We start from the raw sequence: 23,693 nt of genomic DNA, 5'->3' as shown, positions 1-23,693 counted from the left end.
GACAGCAAGCAACTGTCACAGGGAGCTCAGGGAGACACCCCTCTGTTGTGCCTCCTCTTGCTGTTGGCTTTCCCCAGGGTCAATGTGAGGGAACATGAGCTCAGATGGGAGGGTCCTGAGTGCAGGGAAGAGCACTGCCTGAACAAATGTCAACTCAGGTTTGATTTGCCGTTTCTTGGCTGAGCATCCTTCCAGCAGCCACTGGGCCTCTGAGTCTTGAGCTGTCACTGAGCAGATTAGACTAGGTGGCCTCCCAGGACCTCTCCTGCTCTGACACAGGGGGGGTGGGGGACTTCACAGGGCCCTCCCTTCCAGTGCTGTCTCCCCAAGGCCGAGCAGCCTCCTGGACCTGGGGTGCCCCCCTGGTGGGGTGTGTCCAACAAGTCCAGCCCCTGGAGTCGGTCTTAGGGAGGGTTTCCAAAAGTGCCTCCAGGTTTCCTGGGCTCCTTCCTTCTCTCTAAGCCCTGAATGATCCATTGCTCTGGACTCACACACTGGGGTGAAAAGAAATTGAACCAGTTATGATAAGAGGGAGGGAAGGGATGGAGTCAGATTTCGAAAAGAAGAAACAAACAAAAACTGCCAAAGAAGATTCTCCACTCAAATTATGCATGAGAATCCTTTGGGAGTGCCTGATTATTTCACCCTCAGATGAAATCCCTGGAGCAGAGGAAACATTACTGGAGACTCCCGATTCATCAGACCTTTCCATAAGCTGGGTTGAGTAAAAATATTTTACACAAATATCCATACATGTGTAAGTGAAGTGAAGGTTTCACATAATAATATTTTGTATGATGTACAATGATATTCTATTTCCTTTTTTTAAGAATGTTCATGACAACCCATTAAGTTGTCCATAGCTGGAAAAACACAGTCCATGGAAGTCCAGCTCTTCAAGAAACAGATCTCGGGGACAGTGCCCTCCATGGATGTTTGGGGAACTAGGGAATGAGACTAATGCTCTGCTCCTTCCTCTCCTCTGGGCTTCCCTGTTCAGGTTTTAGGAGCAGCCATTGTGAACCAGCCGCTCTCTATACAGGTGATCTTTTCAAACCCGCTCTCAGAGCAGGTGGCAGACTGTGTGCTGACTGTGGAAGGAAGCGGGCTCTTCAGGAAGCAGCAGAGAGTCCTGTGAGTGCTCAGCCTTCCCGCCTATCTGATCCTGGGGTAATGAGCCCAGGGAAGGGGGAGGCCTGGCTGCCGAGTGGAAAAGGGCGGTGGGGTTAGTTTTCTGACAGTCCCCTTTCTCTGCCACAGCATTGGAGTCCTCCAACCCCAACACAGAGCCAGCCTCACTCTGGAGACTGTCCCCTTCAAGAGTGGCCAAAGGCAGATCCAAGCGAATCTGAGGAGCAACAAGTTTAAAGACATCAAGGGTTACAGGAATGTCTATGTAGACTTTGGGTTATAAATTCTGGGACAATGAGCTGGACACATAGATTTTACACTTTGGGAAAGGAGCAAGTTCAAATGCAAGCTGTGCCATTCCCCACCCAGAGGAGATGCCAGCGATGGATAGTCCCGTGGGCCATTTACATGGCTCCCCAGGACTCTCTGTTCAGGGCCCAGGGATTCCATGGTGTCCCATCCAGAATTGTGACATTGGCCATGAAGTCCAGAATTGTGGACGTGGCCATGACTTACTGACCCCCAGATGTCAAGAAAGAAGATTGGCTGAGCAGCTCACTGTCACTTTGCCCTGCAATGGCTAACTCACTAGAACCAATAAACTTCCATCCTTGTTCTCATCTTTGTGCCCCTACAGTCATCACTTTCCCCTCAGCAGTTCCCTCCTGTGCCCTGAATGCTGGGAGTGTTCTACTGTTTCACTGCCTGACCCCATTAATTCATTCAGGAAATAGGAGCTCCTGGTATGTGTCAAGCAGTAAACAAAGCAAAGCCCCTGCCCCTGCTGTGGAGCTTACATCCTGGGGGTGGGGCGGGGGAGACAGAAAACAAACATGTCAACAAATAAAGAAGGTACTGACAGATGGTGATTGACTTAGGAAAACAAAAACCTTGTAGATTTTCTACATACTCTGTCTTTGTGTCTTAGGAAAAAAAAAAAAACCTGGGAGATGTCTCACTTTGCCTTCCTTTGAGTCCCCTCCTAAATCACATCTAAGAGGTCCCTCAGTCCAAACAGTTCCAACCCCTTGACTGACAGTCCACCTGTGCGTTGTGGTCCTGGATGGCCCTGGGATGTTCAGGGCTCTGTAGACAAAGTCAGCGAATGATGCGGTGAGGTAGATTTTTGGTAGGGAATGAAGTACTCTCAGACTTTTCTATTGGTTGCACCTTGTGCTTATGGTCCTGCTGAACACAAAGCAACTCCAAGCACTGTCCCCTCTGCAATACACCCGCTTCTCACAGCACCACATGGAGGAAGGCATGAGGCACCAGCCCTCTTGGCACTGGCTACATGACTGAGAGAGCTGTTTAGGGCATATAATAAATACACACATTAAATTAAAAAGTTAAAGACTTCTATTATACATAAACAAAAGGGTAAGTGTAGTTAATCAGAGGGAGAGGAGAAGGTGTGGTGGAAATTACATGGGAGGTTGACAGTCCTGTTAAAGAGACGGCTGAGAACCAGGAAAATCCTGGCAGCACGGAGCTGGAAATAGCCTATAATTATTTCATTCTATAATTATTGCCTGACAATCATGAAAGATCGTTCAAGGAAAACATTGTGGAGTGGAACATCTTACAGAGGCAATGACCTCTGAAGTACTTGGAATGTTTCAGGTACTGCACTCTCAGACTCTCTCACGAATCCTGATTTTAACACCATGTTCTTTTACTCTTTCCCTCAATAAATATTCGCTGAATTTCTACTAGGTGCCAGACTCTGATAGGCACTGAGGACATAAGAAGGACCAAGGCCTGCCCTCATGGAGCTCAAGTCTAAGCATGCAGAGAATGAGAAACAGGAAGTTATAATACAGAGGGTGAGAACCACTATTGCGTGAACACAGGATGTTGTGGAGCATGAGGAGGAGCAACTAGTCCAGTCTGGGGACTGTGGATCAAGGAAGACTTCCTGGAGAAAGTGGCATTTAAGCTAAATGCTAAAAAGCCAGGAGTTAGCCAAATAGACTCCAGGTTGAAGGGGTGGGGGTGGAGTAAAGCAGTCAGGAACTGCAAGTCATTCAGACAGCTAGAGATCAGAGCAGGAGGGAGCAAGCTGCAGGGGAAAAAATGTGGCAAGAGCCTGGAGGGAGGGGAAGGGAAGAGCTTCAAGTGACAGTCTAAGGAATTTGGCCCACGATCACCCTCAGGCATCTGTTTCCTCTAAGCCTTGGATCACAGTCATTGCCCGTGATGTCAATGCTTAAAGTTGATTCTATTTTGCAGAGCTCAGCAGACTTCGCATAATTTGAGAAGCACTTAAAGGACAATTAGTTCTTCACCTTGGTCTGTCAGAAGACCTTGCAATTCCCATTAGGGTCACTCCTTAGAGTTAGGGCCTTCCTTGAATGTGAAGGTTGTCTTTTATCCATTCATTTAACATTTATTGAGTACCTTTGTGTAGACTATTCTAGGCCCAGGGATAGAACAGTAAACAAGGCAAACAAGGTCCTCCCCCGATCCATTTCCAACTCCCAACCCCCAACCCTAATGGAATTCAGCACAGGCAGACCTCAGAGATATTGCAGGTTCAGTTCCAGACCACCGCCATAAAGCAAATATTGCAATAAAATAAGTCACAAATATTTAGGTTTCCCACTACATACAATAGTTATGTTTACACTGTATAGTAGTCTATTAAGTGTACAACAGCATTATGTCTAAAGAAGCAACGTACACACCTTAATTAATACTTTATTGCTAAAAATTGCTAGTCATTTGACAATGCGGGGTTGCCACAAACCTTCAATTTCTCATGTTTCCCATTCCCCTTTCCCCAGCTCAACCAAACCACAGCAGTATCTGTCCCATCCTAGGCTCCTTCAAAAGTGACCCAGCTGAAGGACAGCCAGAGAGTGGATATGTGTAACTCCACGGAAATTGTATCAAGAAAGAAAAGATTCTCTTTGCTAGCACTGGAAATGAAACAAAATTCAAAAGGGGAGCCAGCCCATGACTCCCCCATTGCCCTCCCAGGTAGGGGCCTGGCAGTGGTGAAATCAGTCTTCTGGTCAGCCTTTTCTTATCCTTGCAAATTTTTTTTTTAATATTAACACAGAATATATTCCTATGGTACAAAGATACTAAAGGATATAAAGGGGGGGGAAAAAGCCTTACTCTCAGGCCAGGAGCAGGAATAACTTTCCAGAAATCTTTCATGAAACACAAGCAAATTCATATATATTCTCCCCTACACACACCTTTACGCAGAGGTAGCATACTCACTGTTCACACTGTCCTCTACCTTGTTTATTTCATTTACCAATAGAGCTGGGAGACTGTTTCATATTAGTTTATATAGAACTACTTCATTCTCCTTCACACCTGTATAGTAGTCTATTAAGTGCATATTCCATAATTTATCTATCCAGTGCCTTATTTTTGGACATTTAGGTAGTTTCCAAAATTTTGCTACGTTAACTACCAGTGGAATGGATACACTTGTGTAAACTTCATTTTATGCATGTTTGATTATTTGCATGATAAAATGTCTAGAAGTGGAATGGCTGATTCAAAACTATGAACATTTAAAATTTTGGTAGATATTACTTAATTTCCCTCCATAAAGCTGTACCAATTTACACTCATACCTAACTATTTCCCCAAACCATACTAACTCAGAAAGTTGTCAAATTATTTTATCTTTGCCAATCTTATAGGTGAAGAAAATTATATCCCAGGGTAGTTATTTGTATACACACAAATCTATTCTTTTTCAGATTCTTTCCCATTATAGGTTATTACAAAATATTGAATATAGTTCTCTGAGAATATAGGCCCTTTTTGTTTATCTGTTTTATATATAGTGGTGTGTATCTGTTAATCTCAAACTCCTAATTTATCCCTCCCCTACCCCTTCCTCTTTGATAACCATAAATCTGTTTTCTGTATCTGTGAGTCTGTTTCTGTTTTGTAAATAAGTTCATTTGTATCACTTTTTTAGATTCCACATATAAGTGATATATGGTATTTGTCTTTCTCTGTCTGATTTACTTTGCTTAGTAAGCTAATCTCTAGACACATCCATATTTATATCTTTTTTTTTTAACATCTTTTTAGATATATTTAGGTCTTTTAGAAATTCCCTTTGAATCTTACAATCAGCTTTTTCAGTTTCAGAGAAAAAAAATTGTTAACATTTTTCTTGGGGATGCATTAAACTTAAGATCAGCTTATTAAATCATCTTATCTCTTATAATCATTTTTTAGTAGATTCATACTTTCCGGGTAAAAATCATAACATCTTCAAATAATGAACAAACTTACCTCTTCATTTCTCATAAAGAATCGTTTTGGGGGGAGTGAAAAGTAGCAGCTTCACTTTTTTGCATAATAAAATCCTTCAAATAGGTAATGGTTCAAAGTTTGAAAGTATAAACCAGTAAACAGCAGGAAATCACCTGCCTACCCGACTCCCCAGCTCCCCTCCCCACAGAAAACCAATGTTCTGTGTAGTCTCTTTCACATCCCTCTCTAGACATGCTGTATATATGCAGGCCAGTCCAGCTGCCCCTGAGAGAGTTTCTGGTGACACAGTCTCAGAAGCCCAGATAAAACCTGGGCTTTAGAAGGCCAAAGAGGCCCAAATAGGAGCTCCTCCCCTGTGCCATCTCCTCGCTGACTGCACAAGTAGAAATAGGAAAGACAGAGGCCCTAAGTCCTGGCATAGTTCCAGCCCTTCTCTGGCAGCATCCCAGACCTGGCAGGCTTGGAGAGCCAGGGCTCTAGCTTCTGTTTTTAGGGCCTTTATTTTTCACCCACAAATTCTACCTCCTAATCTCTTTCACAGATGAATCCCAGACACACATGTTCTCTTTGTATTATCAAAACAGCCCATAAACATCTAACTATTTGCAGCTCATGATATGTTTAGGGCCTGAGTTTGAGTTGGATAGGGGCCTCCCTCCAGAGTCTTCCAGTGTTATCCAGGTAACATCTCTGAGGATCTCTTGAGGCCACTGAAGCAAGAGGCTTAAAAGTTTACCTGGGTTTCTCCCACTGGCAGGTCATACCCCACTCCACCCCCGACTCCAGGCAGCCAGACATACCCCTGTCTGGGCCTCCTGACACAAGAGATAAGATGAGAAAGAGTAACTCCCAGCAACTGGTCCAAGAGATACCAGTGGGGAAGGAGTAGGAGAGATAAACACATGGAGAAACTCACAGGAGGAACAGAAGGAAACTCCACTGTTCATAGATTCGTAAGTCAACAAAAGTGCCTTCATCATTTTCTGCCTGGAAGACAGATTCTGAGAGGGTGCTCAGAGCAACAGTTCGAGACAGGCATTTCCTGTGGTCAAGTGGACAAGAGCAGCCCACAGCCATGCAACAGGGTGAGCCAAGCCAGCTCTCCACGGGGCTTACTGGACTGTTGTAGCTCCTCCATCATTACATGTTTTCATTAGAAGAAGCAGGATGGTGGTGGGGGTGACGGTGTTAGGGCTATGGCAGGTGGACAGCTCATGGGCGCTGCTGATGGAGAGGCTTAGATGGGGGGAGTGGTAGTGGGTGCTGGTGGCTGTGGAGGTAATGGTTGTGTGACTGGTGGGAAGGGTAGTAGCAGATGCTGGTAGCAGTAGAGATGATGGTGGTGAGGTTCTGCTGGGGAGTGGTGCTATGTTGGGGAGTGGTGCTGTGGTGGAGGTACTGGTGGTGTGGCTATGGAGTGGCAATAGAGTAGCCTGTTGGTGGTAAACTAGTCATAGTTGTGATGACGGTGGTTAAGATGGTGGTGGTGGTGAAGTGGATTTTTTTTTTTTTGATTGAAGTATAGTCAGTTTACAAAGTTGTGTCAATTTCTGGCATACAGCGTAATAGTTCAGTCATACATATACATACATATATTCATTTTCATATTCTTTTTCATTATAGGTTACTATAAAATATCGAATATAGTTCCCTGTGCTTTACAGTAGGAACTTGTTTTTTTAATCTATTTTATATATAGTAGTTATTATCTGCAAATCTTAAACTCCCAATTTATCCCTTCCCACCCTTTCTCCCACTGGTAACCATAAGTTTGTTTTCTATGTCTGTGAGTCTGTTTCTGTTTTGTAAATAAGTTAATTTGTCTTTTTTTTATATTTCACATATAAGCAATATCATATGATATTTTTCTTTCTCTTTCTGGCTTACTTCACCTAATTAGAATTACATTCTCCAGGTCCATCCATGTTGCTGCAAATAGCATTGTTTTATTCTTTTTTATGGTTGAGTAGTATTCCATTTTGTGTGTGTGTGTGTGTGTGTGTGTGTGTGTGTGTGTGTGTGTGTATCACAATTTCTTTATCTTATCATCTATTGATGAGCATTTAGGTTGTTTCCATGTCTTAGCTATTGGAGATAGTGAACACTGGGGTGCATGTATCTTTTTGAATTAGAGTTCTCTTGGATATATGCCCAGGAGTGGGATTGCTGGATCATATAGTTAAGTCTATTTTTAGTTTTTTGAGGAATCTCCATACTATTTTCCATAATGGCTGCGCCAAACTACATTCCCACAAACAGTATAGGAGGGCCTCCTTTTCTCCACAGTCTCTCCAGCATTTATTGTTTGTGGACTTTTTAATGGTGGTCATTCTGACCAGTGTGAGGTGATACCCCAAGACTCTCCTCCCTGGGTTATGGTACATCTGGGAGATGACCCCGGGAAAGCACGAGTGTAATAGCCTCAAGGCAAGATGGGAGAGAAGGGATGGAGGAATCAGGGAATCCAACTAAAAGGGGCAGAGGCGGACATTAGGCGAGAAAATAGGCAGAACCAGAGGATGCAGAAACCTCAGGGGCCTCTGTTAGCACATTTACAAGTTCTCATTGTAAAACGAGAATTGCTGGATAGAAGGTTATAATACTCACAGGGCTTCCTCCTTCTAGGGTTTTTCTGGGCTGCCAGGTAACTTTTTCATGAGCCTTTAGGTAAAAGAGCCACATATGATCTCGAGTGAGTTGGTCCTACTCTCCGGGCCTTACTCTTCTCATCTATAAAACAAAAGAATTAGACTCAGTAATTTCAAAACCAGCTCTAAAAATTATCTGATTGTGTTCTAAGAAAAAAATGAGTAGTGATGGGCAAAATTCAGATTTTATTCATTGTTTTTGGATTGGGACCAGAAAAGGAGGTCAACGACGAGAACAAGCATTCCTCTCATTAATAATAAGAGTGGCAGCCCTACTTAGTGGGACTTACTGCGTGTCTGACACTGTGCCGAGTGTATTATGTGCATTATCTCATTTGATTTCCACAATCCTGCAAAGAGGGATGATTTGTCTAAGGAAGAGGAAACTGAGGCTCAGAGCGGTTAATTTACTTGCCTGAGGTGGCACAGTAAGTAAGTTGAGCCAAGTGTTTGAACCCTGGTCTCTGTGACTTTTATTACATTGTCACATTCACCTAATCTCCATGATTTCTTTCTTTCTACAACAGGCCTGCAGATAAAGAGCTGCAACTTTCAGGAAGCAAAAAACAATGCAGAGCACCACACCGATGACATCAGCACCCAGGACCTCATTGTGAGGAGGGGGCAGCCCTTCACCATCAGCCTGCACTTCCAGGCTCCGGTCCACACATTTCTGTCCACCCTGAAGAAAGTCACCCTCGTTGCGCAAACTGGTGAGTAGGGTGGGCCTCGACCTCTTTGGCAGCAGGACTGGGGGGTTCTTTCTTCAGCAACCCCTCAGGGAACCAAGGGGCAAATGGCTCAGGCTGTGCCTGGACCTCAAGAAGTATGAGATCATATGCACAATAAATAGCATTTATTATGATTCAGAAGAATCAGAATGCTCAGCTGCATTAGCACTAAGTGGCTCCTTTTGGTTGCAAATATAGTATCGATTTTGTAGAACAGCGTGAATGGGATTTAATCTAGATGAACATTTATTTGTTGAATCTGTACTACACGTCAGCTGTTGGTCCACGGGCTTTACCTGCAATGTCTCATTAAGACCTCACATCGGCCCTGTGAAGGAGACATTATTACTACCCCCTTCTTATACACTATGAATCTTTTCTAGATGGAGGTCCATGGGTGCTGACAACCTAGACCTCTCCCATCACCCTTTCCTGCCTCCCATTACTGGATGGGCTGCTTTTATTCTCCTTCTCTAAAACCAATTTTCACCTGCTCCAACTTTGTGATAGTTCACTTTGTTACTCTGGGTTGTGGTCAAGAAGTCCAAATGACCAATTCAGTTCTGTGTGACTGCAGGGGAGCAGCCTTCTGAGGCCAACAGGACCCAAACCACGTTCTCAATTTCCAGTCTGGGTGACCAGAAGTGGTGGAGTGCAAAGGTGGAGGACAGAAACACCTGGTCCTGGATCATCTCTGTGACCACGCCCGCAGACGCTGTCATTGGCCACTACTCACTCCTGCTGCAGGTTTCGGGCAGGAGGCAACACCTGGGCCAGTTCACGCTGCTCTTTAACCCCTGGGGTCGAGGTGAGTTTGGACCTGGGCCAGCCTGGGCTGCACAGGATTCAAGGCCCAGGAGCTGGGCGCAGCTCTGGCAGAGTGTGACTCCTCCAGGCCCCAGGGGACAGCTCCCTGTAGGGCAGCACCAGCACTCAGCTACTGTGGTGCCTGCTCCCTGGATGAATGAATGGCCTCTCAGATCCAGGGTCCTATCTTGGTGTGACCTTGGCTGGAGCAGCCTGGAGCTTCCCAGTGAAAGGCTTGTCTGGTGCCACTCCACTCAGGCTACTTGGTCACAGAAGCTGAGATTCACCGACATAACCCTCGAAGAATGACCCTCCACTGTAACAGGACAGGGGCTGAGCTGGTACCCGCTCCAGGAATAGAGGCGACCTGAGGGACAGGCTTCACTGTTCCCTCCTTGTCTGTCTCCAGAGTGAATCCAGGTTTTGAGGGACCTGAGTTTTATAGAATTTGGGGGACATTCTTTAAGAAAAAGAGCACAGAATTTTGAATCGCTTAGGCCCCTCCCTGGGCCTGATGGGGTCTGTGCTGGTAAGGGGCTGCAGCTTCACAGTCACTCTGCTGTTTCGCTAACTCTGCTTCTCCACTTGTTAGTTCTGTCCTCACTACAGACTGCTGGGTCCTCTCCACACTGACGCGTCCATGTATCTGCCCAGAGCGGCAAATTAAACAGCCAGCCTCTCCTAACTCAGCAGCCCCAGGGTGGGCTTTCCTGGGGTCAGGTGACCTCCCACAGCCCAGCCAGTGGCCACCTCTGGCAAAGCTCAGCCCTGGCTGTCAGGGTGACTTCCTCTATAAAAGGTCAGCAGACGTGGATGACGTGCCCCAAATGGGAGCCAAGAGAACATCTCTTCCTTCCCATCCTGAAGATCGAGTCTTTCCTTTTTGAATCTGCCACTCCTGACCCTAATCCTAAGGGCTCCCTAAGGGGTTGTTTGGGGGGATAAAAGACAATTTCTTCCAGCTTGCCTGTCCTTGCTACCCTAGACAAGTCTTTTCCTTTCAAGACTTTACTCCCAGCCCGAAGGGGGCCTCACCACAAGGCAGGGCTGAGAACAGGGGAATGAGAAGAAATCTTCCCAGGTTCCCACAGACCATACCCCTGGACCCCTCTTCCTGACGCCCTTTCTGTGTGGCCCCTGAATCCCAGTGGGCTCCCCATCTCCACTTCTTTTGCCCAGGCTGCGGTTCTCCAGTGCCCCCTCCTCCAGATGGCCTCAGATTTCCTCAGTTCAGGCCCTTCATTCCTGCTCCAAGGGGTTTGGCAGGTGGAATGATGGGAACCAGTGTCTATTCCACTGCCCTGCCCCATGTGGGTGAGTGTGGATTTGGGGCCCCTTTAGCCAGGGGAGGCCCCATGGCTCTCCACGCACTGACAGAAAGACTCTCAAGCCATTTCCTTCCAAAGCTGAGGCTGTAATGTACCTGCCTCGCTGACTCTGAGCCCACATCCAAAGCTGGGCCCTGACAGCCAAGCAAAGATACAGCAAAGGCAGTTCTGGGACAGTGCTTGGTTCAGAGGGAAGTCACAGTCTTGACTTTGTGCCAGGATTCCCGACTCCATGCTCGGCTTGGAGGGACCTGCATAGGGAAGCCCTCTCTATGTGAGTGTGAGAGAGTGTGTGTGTGTGTGTGTGTGTGTGTGTGTGTGTGTGTATTTCTGTATGTGTGTGTTGGGGCAGGGGGGTGTCTGTCTGGCTAGGGTGAGTTGTTGGCACTCCTTATCTGGGAGGTAAGAGATTTTCAGAGATTATCAGGGACTTGGTCTCAGCATACTCAGAGATGGGGCTGTCCTGGATTCAAAAGGAAAATTTACATCCTATAATGAAACAGTCCTAGTTATAAGTAGGGAACTCTATAAAAGTGGGGGGGGGGCTGCACCCAAGCAGAGAAGAGAAGGGGGAGCACCTGTGCTCTGATAACATACTTCCCAAAGCCCGCAGAGACTGGGGCCAAACACCTCAATTTGAAGCAATTTGCAAAGAAGTGACATCCAGCTGACTTCACAGACAGTACTCAGGGTGAGGGGTAGGATCCCAGGGCTCTTTGGGCACTTGGTTCTGTGATTTTAGGCCCCAGGTTTTTCGGGCTTCCTGATTTCTAATACCCCATCCTCCTGTTACTTTGAGTACCCTCACCCCAGTTGCATACCTGGGCAGATGGTTTGGAAACCTTTTCTCTTTCTAGTCCCCAGGAACTAATCTAACCACCCCCTACTCTACTCCTAGCACCAGGCAGAGAGAGACACTTGGCAAGGAGGGCAGGTCCCCCTGCTGCTCCCAGCTTCCTGGAGTGGGTGATGGCCTCCTTAAATTAGCCCCCACCCTCCTCACCATTCCTGCCCAACCCTTAGATAAAAGCAGCAGGAGAGGCACCGGGGAGGGACTGTGGGCATCCAAGACCCACTTGGGCACCCAGGGTGAAAAACAATACCCTGGCTTCTGCTCCACACAGCCCCGCACTCCCCCTGACCTGTCTCATCAGGAGCTTGTCTTCCCTTCTGCTCACCCCTGCCAACCTATGTTTGATCAGTTTTTCTGAAACACTTTTTTTAGTTGAATCTGTAGGAGAGACATAACAGACCCTCTGGGACACCCCCTGGGCGTTGCTAAATACTCTTGGGCCAACAGCATACTGGCTGCCAAGTGTTTTTGGGAACCAATAGGCTTTTTAAGGCTGGCTTGTTCCTGTCTACTGGCTGACCATGAAGGCTGCTGCGGCTGACCCAGGGACCCTGACCCCGCTCCTCACTCTCACCAGAGAGGAGGCCAGGTCCCAGTGTGGGGTGAAAAGAGGGCGTTCCTCCTCAGTCCCCATCAGGCCTGGAGCTGAGGGGAAGGCCTGCAGCCAAATCTGGCCTGAACAGGGAGAGCAGAGGCCTGGACGGGGGGCAGGCGTAGGACCCCACAGCCCCTCAGCCCTGCCTGCTTCTCTCCAGACGATGCTGTGTTCATAGAGAATGAGACTCAACGCAGGGAGTACGTGCTGAACCAGAATGGCCTCATCTACCTGGGCACGGCTGACTGCATCCAGGCTGAGTCCTGGGACTTCGGTCAGGTATAGGGGACCTCAGGGGCAGACGGGGGAACAGTGATTGCCCCATAACCTTCACTGGTCAGGCCAGAGTGGGCAGGTCCAAAGACTCCTGACACGAGGCCATTTCTTCATGCAGCTCCAGCCATGTGGTGCCTCTCTTCCCTCAGGGCCATCTCAGACCATCCTCACAACTTCCAGAGATTTCTTCCTAGAGACCATGCAAATCGAACCTCTGTTCAATCCCCACTGTCTACAGGATAAAAACTAAATCCCCTGGCTTGACACACAAGACCCTTCACAGCCAGGCAACTGCTTTCCTGTCCCCAAGAGCCACCCCATGCTCCAGCCCCTGGCCATCTCCTGAATATGCAGGCTGAATGACCCCTTTGCCAGGAAAACTTTCCCTCCTTTATCCCCTGGAAAACTCCTACCCATCTTTTAAAGCCCTCTGAAAGCCCCTCTCCACTGTGCTTCCAGGGTTGGATCTCTCCTAGAGCCCTGGCCACGTTGCTGAGATCTGTAGTCTCTGTGGTTACGTGTTCCCCTCACTCCTAACCACGAGCTTCTCAAGAGCAGGAGCTGCTGTGGTCTCCTCCCCATGCAGGGCAGCCTTGTCAGAAGCACTGGGAGCAAGTTACATGGAAAATGACAGAAATGAAGGGAAGAGACACAGCCCTGGTGCTCAAGAGTTCACACCATCAGGAGCCCAGGGGGCCCTGGGGGAGAGAGGGAAACGCCAAAACTCCTGCAGGACAAGGCAGGGAGGAGAGGAGCCATCCTCTGGGAGAAGGACGAGGGGACAGGGCTGACTGGTGGGAGGAGTGCCTGACCTGGGGACCCTTCATCATGGCCCCGTGTGGTCCTTACAGTTTGAAAAGGATGTCCTTGACCTCAGCCTGGACTTACTGTGCAGGGACAAGCAGGTGGAGAAGTGGGGCGACCCTGTGCATGTGGCCTGCGTCTTGGGCGCCTTGGTGAGTAAGGATGGGGTGGAGAAGGGGAGGCGATGAGAGGGCGGCCCTCTGACAAAGCTGCCCCACCTCTGTGGCCCTGGAAATCTTCAAATCACAAATGGTGCCCTCCTCCCAGCGTGAAGGGGATGGTCCCTGGAGAAAGGTCTGAGTCAGGAGGGGAGGACGATAGCATCCACGGGGGAGAGAAAGGCAAAGGGAGGTATCGTCCCTCAGGACACAAGACAGTGAGGACGACAACTGGCATGGATTTCCTCAGAGCGCTCCTCGCTCCCTGCCCCCTCTCCCCAGCCCAACCTGGGGACTTAGGTCCCCGGAAGGAAGGGGGTCAGGTCCATCTTACCCAGTGTTTGCTGCTAAGGTGGTCAAAGGGACTTGTTTTCACTTCTAAATTATTCTCATGAAGGTACCTTGGTGCCTTCTCGCTGCCTTTAGAAGTCCGTTCACAGGAGGAACGCGTTCCCCATTTCCTCATGAGGCTCCACATTCCCCTCTGAAAAGTGGGGGAGGGACAGGGCCTCCCTGCACGGAGCATGCGCGGCCTGAGGCCCCAGGTGCAAACGCTCGCTTGCGCTCCGCTCGCGGGAGTTAGGACCAGGCAGGTGAAGGAGCGGAGAAATCACCCCAGTGAGCGTCAGCCCGCCTGCTGCTCTTTTGTCTGAGCTTCGTTTACCATTGTGGCCCCTGAACCCCGGCTTCTGGAGGTCTTGTTAAAAAGGAGGATTCTGGGGCCCCACCCCTGGAGAGTACAACCCGGTGGGCCAGAAACGGTTCCTGCTGATTCCCAGGCAGGTGGTCTGCTCACCGCGCTGGGAGAACGGTGACGGTGACAGTGACAGCCCTCTTTACCCAGCGCCTGCAGGCTGTCCTGTCCCGGGACTTGCATAACGTCCACACATTTCCCCAAACAGCTCCACGCTCTCAAGGAGAAGCATGTCCTGCCCACGCCACAGATCCAGGACGCCCAGGAAAGGGCCTTGCTGAACAAGCGCCGGGGCAGCGCCCCGATCCTGCGCCAGTGGCTCAGAGGCGTGGGGAGGCCCGTGTATGATGGTCAGGCCTGGGTGTTGGCCACTGTTGCTTGCACAGGTACAGGGCAGGCTTGCCTGCCACACCCACACATCACCTTGGCTACTACATGGAGTGTCTGCCCTGCCTCTTGGGTGGCCCCTTGGCCTCCCATGTGGCAGGAGGGGTACATCTCCAAAAGCAGGCCCGGCCTCCTCTCTGCAGCAATTCCCTGCCTTCATCTCCCGTACCTGCTTCAGATGCCCCATCTGGCCAAGCCAGTCTCTCCCAACCAGCTTCTGCTCCTCTTCCCTCTTCAGCAAAGTGGGGCCCTTCTGGTGAGCTCTGCTCCCAAACTCACTTCTCCCTGAAGTTTCCCTGCCTCTGCCCCAGGAAATCCAGTCCCAGGCCTCTGTTGTGTATTCCATAGGCCTCCCCCTGTTGTGTTCTCTGCCTGCTCTGTAGCTTGTTTGTGCCTCATTTCTCGGCCTTTATATGGCCTGGACCTGGCTGGTGTCAGTTCTAACTTCCTGGTACCTGTGCCCTTTCTCTTTCCACAGTGTCACCTGGCATTTAAGATAGTGAAAGTGTCCAGGGTCCAGAGGAGACAAGGAAAATGCTAGTCATATCCTCCCCCACCCCATGTCCCAGGCCTCTCTGGTGCCCTGACCCTCTGCCCTCTTCCCTGCAGTGCTGCGAGGCCTGGGAATCCCTGCCCGCGTCGTTACCACATTCACCTCAGCCCAGGGAACTGGCGGGAGCCTGCTGGTAGATGAGTACTACAACGAGGAAGGGCTGCAGGTTGATGAAGGCGAGAGAGGCAGAATCTGGTGAGAAGACCAAAGGGAATGTGGTCCCAGGCCTGGGAGGGCTCCAAACCTGCATGGTGTCACCATGGGAACCCCCACCCCCACCCCCTGTGGCCCAGCTGAGAGTAGGCCTTCAAGACTCTTGGGGTCAGGGTCAGTTGTGGCGTATACACCCCTCCCTGGGAGTGTTGCCACCACTGCTACGCAGTGCCCCCCACCCCCCAGCATAACTGTCATTTCTAGGGCCTCTTCGCATTCTTTTTCTCCCACTTGAATTGTTCCCTTTGCTACCCTCAGGGTCTTCCAGACTTCCACGGAGTGCTGGATGGCCCGGCCTGCTTTGCCCCAGGGTTATGACGGATGGCAGATTCTGTACCCAAGTGCTCCTCAGGGAGGTAGAGGTAATGCCTGGGGGTGGGTCTAGGACCACCCTGGGCTGCACAGAGCTCGGAGAGGAAACAGGAGCAGCAGGTGGTCCAAAGGGGGTCAGCATCCCCTAAAAGAGGAGAAGCGGCAGGAATGATAATGGCCAGCAGAATGCTGACCTGATGCCCACGGGCTCATGGGGAGACCAGCCCCACTCAGAGCAACAGGCAAGGGAGCGGAGACTCAGTGAAGGGTCTTAAGGCTTTAAGGTCAGGGTCTTGCGGAGTGGGGCTTCTGAGGTTCTGGATGTGGATGAAGAGGGTAGCAGGATAGGCTCACACGCAAAGAAGGGAACTTCAGGGCCACAAGAGGATGGCTCTTCCTTTCCCAGGAACAGAACTGTCACAGAGCCTGGCACGTCCTAAGTGCTCAGTAAAGGCGACCTATTCCTATCGTATCTGTGTTCAAGCTGAGGCTTAGGAACTCCCGTGTCCTCTGGACCTCTGAGGTTCTTACCTGTCCGGTTTCTGAGAGGGCTCCTGCCATAGGTCATGACCAAAAGTACTGCCACTAAATAGTGAGTTTTCCCTCAGTAGTGCCCTCCCTGAAACCTGCCTAGTGCCCACCTCTGACCCTGATCTTATGGGAGGGACAACAGGGCACAGGATGGGGATTAGGGTGATGCAGCTCTGAGCCAAGCTGAGGCCTGGGCATGGTTCCTCTCACTCACTGACCTCTCTCTCCCTCAGCCTTAGGGGCCTGTGATCTGGTCCCGGTCAGAGCGGTCAAGGAGGGCACACTGGGGCTGACCCCAGCGGTATCAGACCTTTTTGCCTCAATAAACGCCTCGTGTGTGGTCTGGAAGCGCCATGAGGATGGGACACGGCAGCTGACCAACTCCAATACTAAGTATCTTGGCAACAACATCAGCACCAAGGGTGTGTACACTGACCGCTGTGAGGACATCACTCAGAAATACAAGTATCCTGAAGGTACTGGGCGGAGGAAGGCCCCAGGCTCCTCAGTACCCGCAACAGCCACAGAGGGAAATGGGTGGGCCAGACACACGCAGGCCAGAGAGAGGTGCAGTCCCTTCCCCATCATATACAACAGGATTTCTCAACCTTGTTTGACATTATTCACATTTGGGACCAGATAACTTTGTCGTGGGAAGGCTGTGCATCTATAGGATGTTCTATCCACGAGATGCCGACTCCCCCTCAATCACCACCACCAGCTGTGACAACCAGGAACACCTCCTGACATTTCCAAATGTCCCCTGGGGGCAAAATTGAGTGAGAACCACTGCTATAAAACAACACACTTAATACAATGCCCGGCTGCCAGGAGATGTCTCTCTCACACTCTCCTCCCACGCCCCGTTCCTTGTACTTCCCTCCATATTAGTTGATGGAACCCACCACCGTCCACCCATTTGTCCAAACAAGAGGGCATGCACTGTCCTTGAGCCTCCCCTTCACTGCCCCACACTACTCACACCCGTCTCCTAATCTCCTTCCCCACTGCCTGCACCTAATCCAAGGCCCCATCATCTCTGGTCTACAGTATTGCAGCAGCCTCCTAACTGGACCCCCGCCTCCAGTCTCTCCACCATTATTCCCTTTCCCTCTTACAGTTTCCAGAATGAGCTTCCTAAGACACAAATGTAATTATTTTACAGAATATTCCTGCTCCAGAATATTCCATAGCCTCCATTGTCTTCCGAATAAGTCCAAACTTCTTCACTTAGGAAGATTCAACTCCCTGCAAAACTTTCGTCAGAGACAGTGTGACTTGTACAAAAGCTAGCTTTCCCACTGCTCAAGGGGCAAATTCATAGCACTTGAAGAACTTGGTCATTGAGTGACTTGGAAGAGACATGCTATATCTGTGGTAGATCTACCTGAGACTTTTTCCCCAGACTTTTTCTTAGCTAAATATAGCCCTAGATGTTTGCATATCTCTTGTGACTGGCATTTGAGCAGCAGTGGGTAAATGAACCTTCATCCTGGGCTTTTATTAGAAGGGTCTATACGTACTAAGTAAGAGGCCTGCTTTGTTTATTCCATTCTTCAGGATCTCCTCAAGAAAAAGAGGTGCTGAAGAGAGTCCAGGAGAGACTGAAGGATAGGAAAGACAGTGGCGTCCAGCCTCCCAGTCTCGAGACTGACGATCCGCTATACCTCTTCTTGGAAGTACCCAGCTCCCTACCCCTGGGAGGGGATGTCAAGCTGTCCGTGAAATTGTTCAACCCCACTGACCATGAGAAGGAAGTGCAGCTGGCCATTGCACTGCAGGCGGTGTACTACAACGGCGTCCTTGCTGCCAAGTTCTGGAGGGAGAAGCTTCTCCTCACACTCAGGGCCAACTCAGGTAACTCTCTGTGGCTCCCTCCCCAGACACTCCACACACCAGCTCCCACCCTGGGTAGGCAGCAGCCACACAGCAGCTCCGGCAGATCTGAAGAGATGGCTGCTAGCCACTGGTGTGCCCTCTCCCCTTCTCTCACTCATCTAACACATGGTTACTGAGCTGCACACAGGAAAAAAGCCCACAATTCTGATTGCAGTCATACAAGTAAACAGACCATGGAGCTGTGTAAGAAGTGTTTGATAAGGTAATCAGAGTACAGTGGAGGGGGAGCATCTCATCCGGGCTGGAGCAGCCTGCCCCCAGGGAAATCGGACTGCCCTGGGTCTTAAAGGGTGACTAGGACAGTGTCGAACAGAAAAGTGAGTCATGGGTATTTCAAGCAGAAGGGACATGTGCCCACGTTCTTTGTCCTCCTTGACATTCTTATTTAATTGGTCTGGGATGGGATCCAGGCACTGGTATTTTTTCAAAGTTCCTTATGTTATTCTAGGGTTGAAAGTCCCTGGACAAGAGCAGTTGTTCTCAAACTTTGCCGCACATCAGAACCACCTGGGGGAAGTCTGATGCTCAGCCTGCACCCCAGACCAATTAAGTCAGAAACTCCATGGTTTGACCCAAACATCAAAAACTTTTTAAAATCCTTAGGTGATTCCAATGTGCAGGCAAGAGGATCAGTGGAACAGAGTTTGCCTACGTGACTGCAACAGCCTCCTGACCAGTCCCCCTGCCTCTTCCCTTTCCAAGGGTGGGAGGGGTGGAGTAGGGGAGTGGCATGAGAGCCGGAAGGGGCCAGGTCATGAAAAGTGTGTATATCCTGCTACGGAATGAGGTGGTTCACCACAACAGTAACTGGTGGTGGTGATGGTGGTGACAGGTGGGTTCTTGAGTGAGTTCAAATCTGAACTTGCTATGGCGAGTGAGGCATCTTTCTGGCTTCAGTGAGGTTCTGACTTCTTTGCGTTGTGTGGGAAACTACTACTGGTTTCTGGGGTACACCCCTTGGCACTGACTCCACCTGTTATGTGCTTCAGTTGAGACGATCTCCACCACCCTGTCCTCCAATTTGGAACAAACCCTGCCAGAGAACATTTTCCTGAGACTCACCGCCATGGCAACGCATTCCGAGTCCGGGCTTACCTGCTTTGCTCAGGAAGATATCGCCCTTTGCAGACCATACCTTGTCATCGAGGTAGGCACCAGTCATCCCCCAAATTGCAGGAGTTTGCTGCTACTGAGGTCCCCATTTCAGAAGAAACCGAGCCCCTCAAACTTCAGGACAGGTGACTGTGCTAAAGAACTACCAGGAAATGCTGGGTTGAGAGCATCTTCTCTTGAAAGAGATAGTTTCTTATATATGATATTAAGGTTTAAATCTTCCAGCTTTAGTTGATTAAGTAGGGGTTTCTAAAATCAGGGCCTTCTTGGGTGATGCCTCCATACTTATAGGAATAGTAATAGCCTATGGTTATTTAGCACTTTATATGCGTGCCAATGTATTTTCACCTCTCTTATGTCTTTTAATGCAAAAGCCCTGGGAGGTAGAACTGTCCCTATTATTCAGATGAGGAAACAGTCCCAGAGAGCATCATGCCCACAATCATAAAAATGGGATGTTCTAGAGGCTTAGGGATCTTGGTCCAGTCCTCTTTCCACATGTTTATTATGACCAAAATGAATGTGACCTGGTCTCTGCCCTGGAGGAGATTAGTGTTGGGTAAGGGAAATACAACGTGTGGTCTTCTATGTCAGCGCTTTAATAGACGTACAACATCGCTGTGGGACAAGTGAAGTAAAGGGGATTAATTTCAGCTGGTGGGCTTGGGGAAGACTTCGTGGAGGTGGCATTTGTGCTGGGCCTTGAAAAATGAGTAAGCTTTCAGTGCAGAGGTGGGGGAAGGCCACTGCAGACAAAAGACTGAACAAAAGAGGCCCTAAGGACGGGAGCCTGAGGGGTGTGCTGGGGTTGGAAAATGCCCAAAGAGGTTGGGATGTCTTTTAGTCAGGGGAAGAACAGATAAGCCTAGGGAGGTAGACTGGAGTCAGGATGTGAATGGCTCTGAATGCCAACCAAAGCTGAATTCTAAAGACAATGGGAAACTCTCCAAGGTTTCGAAGTGAAGGAAAGGCACCATCAGTGACGGTCAGTGATGGATCAAGGGTAAGAGTAAATGCAAGACCAGGTAGAGGAGTAAAGAGGTCAGCTGTGAGTTTGGGTGAGATGGCAGAGATAGGAGAGTAACGGAGGGGTTACAGAGAGGCTGGCCAGGAGGGGAAGGAGTGACTGCAGCTCAGTGTTCTCGGCATCTCCCACAGATGCCAGAGACAGCAGAGCAACATCAGCCTCTTACGGTCTTGGTCAGCATCCATAACTCTCTCAAAGCTCCCATGAAGGACTGTGTGATCTCCATCCGCGGAAGGGGGCTCATTTACAGAGAGAAGAACTACAGGTAAGAGACTGCAAGCTTCTTACAGAAACATCTCAACTGTCAGAGAGGCAGGGACCCATGATTAATGACTATCTTTTTGCTGTGTCCATGAAGACAGAGCAAACACCTGCCAAAGTTGAACTAAAGGATTAGGGCCTCCCTCATCCTGGGGCCACCAATGTCTACAGGGGTTCAGGAGTGAGGGAGGCTGTGTGCCCCTGGGCACCTGACGCTGGCTGCTGCCCTGGTCATGCAGGAAGAGCACGGGTATTGCTGGTGAATGCAGGTGAGGGGGCTAGGGCTGGGCGCCAGGGAACATCACAGGGAGGGTAGGCTGCCTCTCAGTGCAGCCAGAGAGCTGCATTCTACCAGTGATGCCATGGTAGAGAATTTTGTTTATTTACGTATTCCCTTTTGTCCCTATTCCCTAGTCCCATTCCCAAAACCACTCTTCATCTCCTTTTGTTAGTACGTGGGAAATGTGTACTCTTGCTTCATGAGCCTCTATTTTTAACTTACATAAATGATGTTATGCCTAATTCTTTTTCTTACTTTTCACACAGAACTATGTTTTTCAGATTCATCCACACATGTCAAGTCCATTGCTTCCACTACATCTCACTCCATGGTGCCATCCCTCATTTCCTCCCACCCCACGCCACTCCACAGCCACCCCACACTGCCTCCAACTCCCACACCACAAATACTGTTGCAGTGAACATCCTCACACCTGTCCCCTTATACACTTGCTTGAAACTTTGTGTCTATGGGGGCAGATATATGCCCAGGAATGGAATTGCTGAGTCACAGGATATAATCCAGTTTGAACAGGTACTGTAAGATTTCTTTGCAGAATTGCTACAACTCCCTTCAGCAGTACTCGACAGTTTCTCTATTCCTACCATTCCTCCACTCTTGGCAATACCCAGCTTTCTCTTTTTATCCAGTCTAATAGGAATAAGGTAACACCTCATTATTCTTTTAACTGGCAGCTTTTCATATTTTTATTAGCCTTTTCCATTTCTTCCTCTGTATAGTTTGTTCTTAACTATGCCCACTTTTCTCTTGGTGTTCCTGACTTTTTTCCTTGTCAATTTGTAGGCGTTCCCTGTAAAGTCCAGGTTATTAGTCCATTGTTGGTTTCAGAGGTTGCAAGTATATTCATTCATTACTGTTCCTTCTCTCATTACATCCACTGCATCCTCCGCTGAATACACACAGTTTAGTTTCATGATGCATCCTCCTACCACCCCTGAGGTCCCTGACAGGTTGAGTGATTGCTGAGCCACTGCCTCAGCCTCAAGAAACTCAATGAGTCACTCTTGCCAATAAGTTGAGAGCAGGGACTGCTAACATTTAACCAACTTCTGTGGGCTCCCAGATCAACTGTGGAGCACAGCACCTCAGAAGAAATCTGCACCATTCCCTCAGTCACCATAAGACGGTCCACAGACAGGCCAGGAGGTTGCTAATAGGGCTGCAAACACCACCTGTTAACACACTGCTAGCTTCTCAATATGCCCACTGCACCCACTGCAGTTAGCAATGTGAGGGTTCCAAAACCACAGCTTTCCCAAACATACCCCAGTACTATTACCAGGAATGGGGCCAGACTGAAGTCACAGATAAAAGAAACAACAGGTGCAACTCGGAAGCCCTTAGAATAGTATATTTCTCTTCTCAACCATACAACTGCTTACCATAGGAGGCGCCTGTCTTCCATCCCCTTCAAACCTCCTCTGTTTTAAATGCAAGTTACTTGGATGTTTATTTATTCATCCCACCTCTTCAAGTAGGGAAGGTTCAGAGTCACTGGGACCAGCAAAGCAGTGAACCTGGGACAGAACTAGCACCTGCCTTCTCCTTTATTTCAGATTAAGTTCGGTGCAGCCCGGAGATACCTTGCACACCCAATTTGAGTTCACACCAATGCATGTTGGACTCCAGAGGCTCACTGTGGAAATGGACTGCAACTTGTTCCAGAACCTAACCAACTTCAGAAGGGTCACCGTGGTACCCTCTGAACCTCCAGCTTAAACTGCCAACTCCAGCATCACTCTCCCCAACCAACCCTTTGAATCTACAACCTAAAACCAAACATGTTGGGAAGAGAAACGGCTTTTATCAGACAAATGAATCTCTGTTCAAGTTGAGCAGAAGAGTGACCAAGGACAAAACTAGTTTCCCAGAAATTAATAGAAAAGACATTCACTTCTGTCACAAGGCACCCATGAAAACTAGCTGCATTTAGTTTTCCAGAATAGAAATTACTGGGCTTGAGAAACAACAAGAAGCCTTTGTAAAGATAATCAGATAAGTAAATTCAGATTTTTCGAGTTCAGGGTGTTTCATAACCATTTCATGGCTCATTAACATATTCATTAGTTTATAGGTAAGGAAAAGAACCTAACATTTAAGTCATTCTTCTATTTCTGATGAAATGGGACAATATTAGCTAAAAATGGGATTTTTAGGTAATCCTAAAATTACACTGATTGGTGCCATCCCTGACCATTATCCTTAAAGATCCAAGGATTGCTGAACAAGGTTATAAAATACACAACATAAAACCTGAGCACAGAATGATCTAGATTCAGCTACAGATAAGTCCTTATTAGAGTTAAGTATCATTAAATATTAAATATCCTACAATTAAGTCTGATGTTAATAACATAAACTTGGTCCAGTTGAGAAATACACAAATATTAAGTATATAGAAAAGAGGCCCTATAAAAAAAAGAGAAAAGAACTGGACTCCTTTTGCACCAAGTTACAAATTTTTTTGTTTACATTTTGTTGTTTTGGTACTCTTGGTTTGATTTTTGTTCCTTTTCTTTAGAATACTTGTTAAAAATACAGAATGGCACTTTATAAAAGTAAATTAAAACTCCTGACCTAAGGAATTTCAACCCCAAGAACACACTAGTTTCTCAAAAGAATGGCTGCTGGACTTGGAGGGCATTATGCCAAATGAAGTAAATCAGAGAAAGATACATACTGTATGGTATCACTTATATGTGGGATCTAAAAAATGTAACAAACTAGTAAACACAACAAAAAAGAAGAAGGGTTGGGGGAGGAAAAAAAAAAATCTGCTGTTGCTGATTATACCCAAAGAGGACCATGGGGACATCA

At 48.4% G+C, this 23,693-nt stretch overlaps 2 protein-coding genes across 3 annotated transcripts in view; both read left to right on the top strand.

The window, feature by feature from the left end:
• Positions 1–4,012, top strand: part of TGM5 (transglutaminase 5) — a 28,251-nt gene extending 24,239 nt beyond the window's left edge. The window contains exons 12-13 of one of the 2 annotated variants that reach the window (XM_010965211.3): positions 1,001–1,134; positions 1,261–4,012. In XM_010965211.3, the coding sequence (XP_010963513.1) occupies positions 1,001–1,134; positions 1,261–1,414 (288 nt within the window). In that variant the 3' untranslated portion in view covers positions 1,415–4,012. Of the gene's footprint in view, positions 1–1,000; positions 1,171–1,260 lie in introns of both variants that reach the window. The other variant, XM_045524292.2, reaches the window with a different exon arrangement.
• Positions 4,013–4,469: 457 nt separating this feature from the next.
• On the top strand, positions 4,470–22,894 carry EPB42 (erythrocyte membrane protein band 4.2). The gene is made up of 13 exons (XM_074365983.1): positions 4,470–6,470; positions 8,561–8,746; positions 9,342–9,572; positions 12,508–12,626; positions 13,475–13,579; positions 14,488–14,665; positions 15,276–15,414; positions 15,691–15,794; positions 16,509–16,751; positions 17,836–18,132; positions 19,164–19,321; positions 20,446–20,579; positions 22,433–22,894. Exons 1-13 carry the CDS (start codon positions 6,461–6,463, stop codon positions 22,593–22,595), a joined length of 2,067 nt encoding a protein of 688 aa, XP_074222084.1. The 5' UTR covers positions 4,470–6,460; the 3' UTR covers positions 22,596–22,894.
• The last annotated feature ends 799 nt before the right edge of the window (positions 22,895–23,693 follow it).

This window comes from Camelus bactrianus, chromosome 6 (genome assembly GCF_048773025.1).
Source record: "Camelus bactrianus isolate YW-2024 breed Bactrian camel chromosome 6, ASM4877302v1, whole genome shotgun sequence".
NCBI classification, from domain to species: Eukaryota; Metazoa; Chordata; class Mammalia; order Artiodactyla; family Camelidae; genus Camelus; species Camelus bactrianus.
This window is presented reverse-complemented; position numbering and strand designations above follow the sequence as displayed.

What these genes read in the sequence shown, in the direction of transcription:
- EPB42 (XM_074365983.1), top strand. An exon ending in CACCCTCGTTGCGCAAACTG is followed by an intron (nt 8,747 to 9,341) that starts GTGAGTAGGGTG and finishes GTGTGACTGCAG; the next exon opens with GGGAGCAGCCTTCTGAGGCC. An exon ending in TGCTCCTCAGGGAGGTAGAG is followed by an intron (nt 15,795 to 16,508) that starts GTAATGCCTGGG and finishes TCTCTCCCTCAG; the next exon opens with CCTTAGGGGCCTGTGATCTG.